Source organism: Augochlora pura, chromosome 7 (genome assembly GCF_028453695.1).
Source record: "Augochlora pura isolate Apur16 chromosome 7, APUR_v2.2.1, whole genome shotgun sequence".
Classification (NCBI taxonomy): Eukaryota; Metazoa; Arthropoda; class Insecta; order Hymenoptera; family Halictidae; genus Augochlora; species Augochlora pura.
The window spans coordinates 40,318,002-40,328,322 of NC_135778.1; the positions used below are offsets into that span (position 1 = coordinate 40,318,002).

General features: G+C 37.3%; 3 protein-coding genes across 3 annotated transcripts; all 3 read right to left on the reverse strand.

Moving 5' to 3' along the window:
• Positions 1–331: 331 nt before the first annotated feature.
• On the reverse strand, positions 332–3,135 carry LOC144472017 (uncharacterized). Its single transcript, XM_078184646.1, has 4 exons — positions 2,308–3,135; positions 1,454–1,553; positions 1,239–1,349; positions 332–550 (listed from the first exon to the last, which is right to left on the reverse strand). The coding sequence occupies exons 1-4, from the start codon at positions 3,117–3,119 to the stop codon at positions 332–334; spliced, it is 1,242 nt and encodes a 413-aa protein (XP_078040772.1). The 5' UTR covers positions 3,120–3,135.
• Positions 3,136–3,825: 690 nt separating this feature from the next.
• On the reverse strand, positions 3,826–7,335 carry LOC144473443 (odorant receptor 10-like). Its single transcript, XM_078187309.1, has 5 exons — positions 6,257–7,335; positions 5,211–5,310; positions 5,016–5,126; positions 4,102–4,257; positions 3,826–4,021 (listed from the first exon to the last, which is right to left on the reverse strand). The coding sequence occupies exons 1-5, from the start codon at positions 7,066–7,068 to the stop codon at positions 3,968–3,970; spliced, it is 1,233 nt and encodes a 410-aa protein (XP_078043435.1). The 5' UTR covers positions 7,069–7,335; the 3' UTR covers positions 3,826–3,967.
• A 439-nt stretch (positions 7,336–7,774) lies between these two features.
• LOC144473456 (odorant receptor 22c-like) lies at positions 7,775–10,320 on the reverse strand. Its single transcript, XM_078187327.1, has 5 exons — positions 9,436–10,320; positions 8,960–9,059; positions 8,775–8,885; positions 8,417–8,572; positions 7,775–8,210 (listed from the first exon to the last, which is right to left on the reverse strand). Exons 1-5 carry the CDS (start codon positions 10,212–10,214, stop codon positions 8,160–8,162), a joined length of 1,197 nt encoding a protein of 398 aa, XP_078043453.1. The 5' UTR covers positions 10,215–10,320; the 3' UTR covers positions 7,775–8,159.
• Position 10,321: the final 1 nt, after the last annotated feature.

A 10,321-nucleotide genomic window follows, 5' to 3' on the forward strand; every position in this document is an offset into this window, starting at 1 on the left:
ATTATCTATAGATTATTAGCTATAGATTATTATCTATAGATTATTAGGTATAGATTATTATCTTTAGATTATTATCTATAGATTATTAGCTATAGATTATTAGCTATAGATTATTAGCTACAGATTTAGTTCGCACTGACGATCCACGAAGAAATTCATTTTCTATTTAAATACTACTCTAAAATTAAAAAAAATATATCGAAAATGCGTGCGAGGGAGAGAGAGAGGAAAAATAGCATAAAAATGTAAGCACCTCGCTCTTTCCGTTCTCACGTTCCCACTTTGTTAAAACGTTTCCTCGTACTTTTGCCTTTAAACTGTGATTTTGTCCTTAACCTGTGACTTTGCCCTGTTGAACAGCTCTGACGCAAAGGAAAGTCATTGGTACACTTACGTCACTAAAGCTGCGCAGTGACAACGTAACGAGACTTCCCGCAGTTAGTTTCATGGACGAGTTTGAGATCGCCATTATTAGCACCAAACTGAGCTTCGTGTTTTCTGGCAATCGATACCAATCAATCATTTGAGACATTTGGCCAACTTTTCTGCACTGGTATAACGTATTCACTGCTTTTAATTGTCTTTATATATTAATTGTCTATATATATATATATTATTCTACATAGTTGATTTAATTATTGAAATTCATAGCTTCTAGGTGGATTCTATATCAGCGTCTATATTTAATGAATGCCAGATGATTTGCAAATGTTAAAGTCTGCATCATCAGAGCTAGGAGGCTCTGATACTGAAGCCTTTTGATGTGGGAAGGTCTTTTTATATTGGTTGGTGATAAGGAACACAATGCATCAGCTAATTTAAGGTTTCTAATAGATCAGCTGATCGCTGAATATATTCGGCAATTTTCTGAATATATTTGACAATTTTCTGAATATATTCGACAATTTTCTGAATATATTCGACAAATCGCTGAATATATATTCGGCAATTTTCTGAATCAATACGCGGCATACATTCGCAAGCCATGAATTTTAATAATAATTCTGATCGCGAAGGACTAAAAACTCAAATTTATTTAATTACCAAGAGAGTGTAAATACAAGTAAATTACTGTCCTTTGCTCTTTTCGACCGAGAAAACCCTTTTCTGTTGAAATTAATATGAGAGGGTTGATAGGAATCAATTCTATATTTTTCTTAACAATTTTCTCCTGAGCAAGGAACAGTACCTATTTTAAATAGAGAGAAATGATGATGAAATAATGAATTAAGGCTTACTTCTTCCGCGACCAGCTCGCCAATGTAACAAAATATGAAAATATTGAAGACGAGAGACATCAGTATTATTACATATGTTACGACAGCGGTCGTATCTTTTGCTCTCGTTTCCTGTAACAATAAAAAATAATTATATATGCTTCACAATAAATTTATATAAAAATCTTAAATTCTCCAGGCTTCAGATTTGTTATGTTTAAATATTATATTCATACCACTATAATGTAATATCCAAGCAGACACATGGTGACAGTGCATCCGAAAAATTCCACGAGCGATATCTGCGTCAGTGATCTTTCCATCACGACTAAAAATCTGAAATAATAAACAGAAAAATTAAAATTACATTTCCAAAACAATACATGTCATACTTCATTTTTAAAATAATAATTTATTTCATGAGACACATGGAATTATTTTAATTCGGTTTCGAACTTGAACTGTTCAAATAATAATAAAAATAAAAATGCAACGATACCGTTAAAAGCAATCGTAACAATTTAAAATCGTCATATTTAAATTGCAGATGGATTTAGAGTTGTTCCATACTGTCAAGCATTCAGCAATTAGGTTATTTTTAACGAAAATACATAAACGATTTCTTATGCACTTGGTCACTGTGTCAATGAAAGCGACAAACAATTTCGTTGAAACATATTGCAAAAAATATGCAAACTACAATATTAACAATATTACATTATATAAATATTAACTATATTTAACCCTTTGCACTTCTATGTCGAGTATTATTTAGTTAATATACCGACATTAGTTTTTATCTCAGGAGCTCCAAATAAATATCGAGGAGATATACTCTCGAAAATTTCAAAATACAACAACAATATAAATAAAACCGATATTTAATTGTTTCATCCTTCATTCATTTAAATTGCCTTATAGTTGAAATAAATATCAAATAAAATGCTTAAAATCGTTGGGAGCTGCTGGTAACGAAATTGAAATAAAATTCAGACTGCAAAGGGTTAACTATATCATAGTATCATGTCCCATTTCTCACGCTATAATAAAAGTTTTCATCTCATCACAGTAAGATTAATATAACACATACTTGTTCACGCGAACATGCTGAGTAACAATCCTCGCGATCCTTTTATTCGTGTTGCAGCTCATGTCGACGCGTCCGTCCACCAAGTAGCCCATCCAGCACATGAGAACTTGCATTTGGCCGCAAGCGTGTACCGCGAAAGCGGCCGCCAGACTGCAGGCACCAGCCGCGATGGCGTGTATCAGCATCCCGCCGAAGAATTGGATCGAGAAGAAAATTTCATTGGTAGGATTCTGATGCGTGTCGACGATCATCTTGGTAACAGGGAAGACAAGGGGTATAAAGCTGTGGTTCATTCCTTGGACCGGTATTTTCCCGATGCTGATCGGCACGGCGATGTAATAGAACACGAAGCCGCTGAACATGAAGAACGTGCAGACTTTGACCAATCGCCGTCCGAAGTTCGCGTTCGCGATCATGATACCCCTGTCCTCCGCGTGGTTCACGTTCCTCCAGTCCCAGTCGATGCATTTGATGCACTCGCGGATGTCGTTCGCGTGAACGATCAACGAAGTATACTTCGCGCACGCCATCAGGCAGAACGTCAATGGCCCGTATTGCTTCAGCTTGTCGTACACCACGTCCACTTCGTAGGACACGTAGAGGTAGCAAGGCACGAACAGGAAGCTCATCAAGGAATAGCAAACGACGTGCATCAGCCAGCTGAAGCAGACTTCCGTGGCCGAGGAGTGCCTCGAACGCGGCCAGACCCCCATCGGCTTCAGGATCCAACGGTTCCACTCGATGCTCAAGTCCACGTACTTCTCGCAGTCGATCCCTCTCGGCAGACCCCTCGACGGCTCCCGCTTTGACATTGTTTTACCTCGAATGCTCGCTCCATACTAGATGCCCGGTTCGTCCTGGCGATTCTTTCCCGCATAATGTCGCGCTTGCGCCCGTCGTCCCTGCTGGTAGGGATCACGCGACAACTTCCCGACAAACAAATACATGTTTACCTGCCGAGAAAGGGGTTGTTTCTGCGTTTCACCGTGTACGCGAGTTGCCTCGTGAATTATGACTAGGGATGAGCAGCGGTGCGTATCGATAAATTGATTATCGATACCGAAAGACGGGAGGCACGCGGTGCACGCACGCATCCGCTTTCTCTGACTTACCTTTACTAGCAATTTCGAACTTTGATGGCTAATGTTCGCAAATTCTTGAGCATCACGTCAAGTTGTACAGTTCGTGGTCAATATTGTTGTGGTGATTGTAAGTACTGTAACTGTGATTGACCCTTTGCATTAATTTAGTTACCTTTTGGAATCAACGATATATAATAACTGATGTAAATTGTTGCACATAGGAGACTTTTAAAAAACGCATAGAAAACTTTTATAAAACGCATCGAAAGCTTATAGAAATCTTATAGGAAGCTTATAGAAAGTTTATAGAAATCTTATAGAAAGCTTATAAAAATCTTATAGAAAACTTATAAAAAAACTCTAACAAATGTGCTTTTAATTATTAATCATTGTCTTCTTATATATATATAAATTTTATATATAAATTTCCTGTCACTCGGTGTAGAATAAGGAAATAGCCTTTTTATATTTAAGAGTACTCTTATTTAATATACAGAATCAATTTATATAACAATGCAAGACATCATTGTAAGGACTGTGACTGTCACAGCGGTCTTACCAATAAACTCTTCGCAGATCTATTTCGTCAACGCTAACAGCATATTTAAAAATCCGACCGCCGTTTTGACAACCTATTTAATTAAATGATGGAATTGTATTTTTCTGTTCTAGCATTTTAGATTGTATCGGTTAAGGATTATTGTGTACGCACGTCACCGAATGTGCTGAGCGACAGTTCGACCATCTTTCCGGCTGTGAGTTTCGGCGAGGAATTGGACATCGCGATTATGAGAACCAAACAACGTTTTCTGTTCCCCCATAGCTGGTACCAATCAATCATGTACGCCACCTCGCCAACTTTGCTGCTCTGAAATGGAAAAGTTTTCTGGTCAACGTGATTCAAGGTCGCGAATTAGGTATTTCTATTCGATTTTGTGCTTAACCCTTTGCACTATTTTGTCTTTTATAGCTGTATATGTTGATTAGAATTGTTTCGTCCTTTATTATTTCCTTGAATTATTTTAATTATTTGAATTATTTGAATTACTTCCTTGATATTATTTCCTTGATATTTCCTCTCCTTGATTTAATTTCACTTTTAGATTTTTGTTTCATATTTTACTTTCCTGTTTCATATTTCAAATTTTGTTTCGATTTAATAGGAACTATTGGCAGCCATACTTATTAAATCGTGACGAGTTCGTCTGACTCGTTATTATAGCGCAAGGGGTTAAAGAACAAATTAGAAATATTCACAGATAATATTGGCATAACCTCAACTCTTTACAGTACCATTTTTCTTAAAACTACCATGATTAGAATCTTTTCGATCACATTAATTTTTTAGAAGAAAAAGGAATTTTATATTTATTGTATGCTTCAATCTAGCTCAATGTTTAAATATCTATGACAAGAGAATAAAATTTTAATCCCACTTAAAGGAACTGATATTCATAACCAACAATTTATTAATAAAAATCGCCGTGACAAGTTTGACTTATTAAAGTATGGCAAGGGGTTAAACTTCAATGAGATTTCTCAGAGAATCCTAAATTTCACTTAAATTCTTGTTAAGCAAAAAATAAACATTTGCTGAATAATTATTTATGCCGATTAAACGCTTACGTGTTCAGCGACGAGATCTCCGATATAGCAAAAAATGAAGATGTTGAAGCCGAGAGATAGTTGTATAGTTACGTAAGTCACGGTAGAGGTGATATCTTCGGGATCCCATTCCTATATAAACAATAGTGTATGTTCATTTTTTTTTCAGCATCTAAATCTCGTTTATTATATTATGCGATTAAATGTATACCGTACCATAATCACGTAATATCCCAGGAGACATAGGTTCAAGGTGCACCCTATAAATTCTACGAAAGATATTTGCCGCATCGCTGTCTCTGTGATGGACAAGAATCTGAAATTGCATAATGGTGGATTGCGAGACTTGCCCGTCCATATTTTATATATTTTTACCATTAATTAGACACTATTATCCGATACCTGCAATCAGTATTTACAGTACTTTACGAACGCGTACTCTTTTATTTTAGTAAAATTCTGTTTCGCGTACACAGGGTATCATTTAACTGGTAATTTATCCTATTTGGATAAGGACAAATAAAATACTAATAATATTAATATTTAAAATAATAATATTTCTTCGTTTAAGATATTGTTTTTGGAAAAACTGTTTTCTAGTTTTAATTGGTAAAAAAATAGAAATAAAAAGATAGAAAAATGAAATAAATATTTTTATATATATATATATAACATCAACAAATTCATATTACTGTAAATACAATAATTACAACCTACTTTTTCTGGAAAACGAAACCTTGATTGAACAAAATTTATTTCATGTTTTAGACTTATTGTTTCACATAAACTAATCTTTTATTGAGGTTAAGCGCCAGTTATGTGACTCCCTGAAAGTAGGAGAAGCTTATTGTGTAAGTTCAAGTCACCTACTAACGACGCTTCATAATTTTCTGACGTGACAGTTTAGAAATGATACGATCGTAACGTTGTTAGTTTGAATTATTGAATTACTTTTTATTAATTCTTATAATAGTTGAATTACTTCTCATTAATTCTTTAGTTTTTATTAGTTCTTCACTTCTTACTAGTTATTTAGTTTTTATTAGTTATTTATTTCTCATTAGTTCTTTAATAATTCTTCAATTCTTTAATTCTTTAATTATTCAGTTCTTCAATCCTTTAATTCTTTAATTATTCAGTTCTTCAATCCTTTAATTCTTCAATTTTTTAATTCTTCAGTTCTTCAATTCTTTCGTTATTACTATATCTTATACTTACTATTAATAATGAAATAATTTCAGAGATCAACATAACCTACGTACTTCAATATTTGAACGTGTTGATTAACGAGCCTCGCGATCCTCTCATCCACCGATTTGCTCATATCACCTCGACCCTCTATCAAGTGTTCCAGCCAGCCGACGAGTATCTTCACCTGTCCGCAGGCATGGATCGCGAGGGCGGCCATCAAGCTACAGGTAGCGGCCGATACGCTGTGTATAACAATGCCCCCGAGAAATTGAACGAAGAAGAAGATCTCGTTGACAGGACTGCGCTTGGTATCGGGCATCAGTTTGGTCATGGGAAAAACCATGGGTATGTAGGTCGCGTTCTGTCCCTCCGCCGCGACTCGGCCGACGCTGATCGGCAAGGCGATGTAATAAAACACGAAGCCACTGTACATGAAAAACATACAGATCTTCACTAATCGGCGACCGAACTTCGCGTTCGCCACCATGATCTCCCTATCTTTAAAATGTCGCATCGTCTTCCAGTCCCGTTCGATTCGCTCGATGCAGTTGCGTATATCCTTTGCGTGGACCATCAGCGAGTAATACTTCATGTACGCCATCACGCAGAAGCTCAACGGGCCGAACAGCTTCAGCTTGTCGTAGAGATCGTTCACCTCGAACATCATGAAGACCCAGCACGGCAGAAACAGGAAGCTTATCAGGGAGTAGCAGAGGACGTTCACCAGCCAATTGGAGCACTTCTCGAATCCTGAGATCTGCCGCGAACTCGGCCACACCCCCATCGCGCTCAGAATCCAGCGGTTCCATTGGATGCTCAAGTTCACGTCCGTAACATGATCGTTCTCTCTCGAGATCGGGGAAAGGGTTTTCATCTTCGACATCGTTTTCGGTCCAATGCTCGGATCACACTGAAATCTTCGGCGCGGCGGTGATCATTTCCCCTTCGGTGTCCGCGGCTGCGCTCGTTTTCCTTGTCCCTGATAGAAGGGGTTGCATACGCGACCGTAGCGGAGCTGCATTTTCCTGCAGAACGGTTCGACCCCTCGGCTCTGCTCGGTCGCTTTATTGCCTCATGCATTATAAGGGCGGACGATGGTGATTGGGTGCGCATCGATTGATTGGTTGCCGATACCTGGGCGGCGCGACGAGAGGTATGGGGGTATCATCGGCGAACGCGTGGCTACGCTTTTCTGATCCGAGGATATCGCGGTTTGATAATCTATAATTTCGAGGGTAAACACCAACCTGTGGTTGGTTTGTTGATTCCGTCCAGTCATTTGCGATAATTCTAACTTTCTAGATAATTGTTTATATTTCTCGAGGAAAAATTATAGTCATCGTTTAATCACCGTGTGATCAATAGATTCGGCGATATATGTGAAGGTGTGTCTTTATAGAGTGAAAATTGTTTTAAAGCGAAGCAATGTTAACTTTGAGCAATGTTTAATTTGGAAATCGAAGAATGTTGTTTCTTAATTAAATACATAAATCGTGGAAATTTAAATCGACGGATATATTATGGAGATTGTAAGAGAACTTGCTTGTTTGAGAGGTTATTTGTCACTTGATCATTCATTAGACCATTATCACTATTAAACGGTACAATGTGTTAAGCAATTCTTATAAATTATACAGAATTATATAGAATTATATAAAATTATATAAATTATACAGAATTATATATGTAGAATTATATAAAATTATATAAATTATACAGAATTATATATGTAGAATTATATAGAATTATATAAAATTATAGAAAATTATATAAATTATATAGAAACAGTTCTTACTAAAATGAATTCGAGAACACATAGAATAGGTAAAAGAACTAATCTTCGTTTACTCGGAATGGTACTCTTATTCCAATTACGAAACATCTACTGTGATAGCCACGGACGATATAATAATCGCATGATTCTATGTAACCGCGTGTAGAATGAATATTACGATAAATAATACGGGTGGACGTTCATATTAACGCCAGCAGCATGTTCATGTACGCTACCGCCGTCTTAACGACCTGCAGAATTAAACAATATTTATATAACATTATATAGTATACAGTGAGTTCAGAAAAATCGTGGAAAAAAACCGGCAAATAATTGATCGATCGTTATTGTTATTAAAATTTTAAAAAAAAAGTATTCTTCATAGAGTGCTTCATTTGCGAAAAAAAAAAAACGAGTTTGGAAATTTCTTCAGTATGATGAATCATTGTGTACATACGTCACCGAACGTGCTCAGAGACAATTCGACCATGCTTCCCGCTGTAAGTTTCGACGACGAGTTCGACATAGCCATTATCAAAATTACACACTGCTTTTTCCTTCCCTGCAGTCGATACCAATCAATCATGTACGCAACTTCGCCGATCCTGTTACACTGTGTAAAATCATTTTAAACGATAGTTATTCTTGTCTACATTGAAAAATAGTATGAATTTACGATTACAACGTCAATAATAAAAAGTAGAATAAAAGAATATATTATATGAATTTATAGAAATTCGCTGCCATTATTATTTTTAGTTGTAACATTTTTTTAATTATAAGTTATAAACTACGGGGGTAGAAAAATATTGTACCTGCTCGTTAACTAATTCTCCTATGTAACAAAATATAAAAATGTTGAATCCAAATGAGACGAGTATTATACCATAAGTCACTGTGGTCATAAGGTCGCGAGTATCCCATTCCTAAATTAATATTTCTGTTAATGTTTAATCAGAAAAATTTCGTTTCAGCAAATTTTGTTCATCTTCCATCGTACCGTCAGAATGTAGTATCCTAGAAGACACAAATTCATGGTGCATCCTAAGAATTCTACGAACGATATATGCTGCAACGCTTCATCTGTGATGGACAAGAACCTGCAATTTCGAGATGTTAAAAACCGAGAAAATCGGCACTGTTCTGCTTCGCGTCTTCGATTAATCAGAGGTAAGCTTTTTAATTTATTCCATAATTCCTAATCCATGACTCTCAATCAGCGTAATAAATTATTAAATTATCACTGTAATAAATTAATAATTATTATCCAATTTATAATATTATTAAATTAATAATTATGCAATTTATAATATTATTAAATTAATAATTATTATGCACTCTAGACGACATTACTAAATACCATAAACTATACTTTTCTAGCGCCCTAAAAAACTCAGTGTTCACTAAAAAAACGCATTCAAAAGACCCCTAAATTACAGAAATTACTTTACCAGGTGAAAGACGCATCTTACACACTTCATTATTCGGACATGCTGGCTGACGATGTTCGCGATTCTGTCGTCGACGGACTCACTCATATCCGTCCGACCGGCCGTCAAGTGTTCCATCCAAGAGAGCATGATCCTGACTTGTCCGCAGGCGTGCATCGCGAACACGGCTGCATAGGTGCAAGCACCCACCGCGATCCCATGCAGAACAAAACCTCCGCAGAATTGGAGCAACACGAAGAACTCGTTGACAGGACTGTAGCGAGTATCGGCAATGACCATAGCGACCGGGAACGGCGTTGGAACGAAGCTGAGATTATGCACTTCGTCCGTGACTCTTCCAGTAGTAATAGGTATGGCAACGTAATAGAACGTGAAGCCGGCATATGAAAAAAAGCAACAAATTTTAACCAATCGCCTGCCAAAGATCGCGCTCTCCACCATGATGTCCCGGTCCTTCGAATAGCTCATGTTCTCCCAGTCCGACTCTATCCGCTCTAAACACTCCCGGAAACGGTTGATGTTGTTCAACAGAGAGAAGTACTTCATGTACACCATCAGGAAGAAGCTCATTGGCCCGAACAGCTTCACCTTGTTGTAGAAGTTCTCCACCTCCAGCAGGCCGTACAGGCCGACCGGCAAGCAAATGGAGGTTATCAGAAAGTACGAAACTAAGTGCCTCAGCCAGCGGACGTATTTCTGGACTCCCGAGGTCGCGTACGACGGCGGCCAGACACCGAACGGTTCGAGGATGCGACGATTCCAACCGATGCTCAGGTTCATGTTCTCAGCGTGTTCTGTCTTCATTGTTGAAATTGGTAGGCTCGATCGAAAAAGGTTGCGAGACCTTGCGCGGTTCCGCGACGTTAGGGTACAATGTTTAGAGAAAGGAGTAAGCAGGGTCCGACCTTTCT

What these genes read in the sequence shown, in the direction of transcription:
- LOC144472017 (XM_078184646.1), bottom strand. Translation starts at nt 3,119, where the DNA reads ATGTCAAAGCGGGAGCCGTCGAGGGGTCTGCCGAGAGGGATCGACTGC. An exon ending in CAGCATGTTCGCGTGAACAA is followed by an intron (nt 1,554 to 2,307) that starts GTATGTGTTATA and finishes TTATTATTTCAG; the next exon opens with ATTTTTAGTCGTGATGGAAA. An exon ending in GCGAGCTGGTCGCGGAAGAA is followed by an intron (nt 551 to 1,238) that starts GTAAGCCTTAAT and finishes ACGTTATACCAG; the next exon opens with TGCAGAAAAGTTGGCCAAAT.
- LOC144473443 (XM_078187309.1), bottom strand. Translation starts at nt 7,068, where the DNA reads ATGTCGAAGATGAAAACCCTTTCCCCGATCTCGAGAGAGAACGATCAT. An exon ending in TGGGATATTACGTGATTATG is followed by an intron (nt 5,127 to 5,210) that starts GTACGGTATACA and finishes TTGTTTATATAG; the next exon opens with GAATGGGATCCCGAAGATAT. An exon ending in CGCTCAGCACATTCGGTGAC is followed by an intron (nt 4,022 to 4,101) that starts GTGCGTACACAA and finishes TTAATTAAATAG; the next exon opens with GTTGTCAAAACGGCGGTCGG.
- LOC144473456 (XM_078187327.1), bottom strand. Translation starts at nt 10,214, where the DNA reads ATGAAGACAGAACACGCTGAGAACATGAACCTGAGCATCGGTTGGAAT. An exon ending in CAGCATGTCCGAATAATGAA is followed by an intron (nt 9,060 to 9,435) that starts GTGTGTAAGATG and finishes TCGAAATTGCAG; the next exon opens with GTTCTTGTCCATCACAGATG. An exon ending in TAGGATACTACATTCTGACG is followed by an intron (nt 8,886 to 8,959) that starts GTACGATGGAAG and finishes ATATTAATTTAG; the next exon opens with GAATGGGATACTCGCGACCT.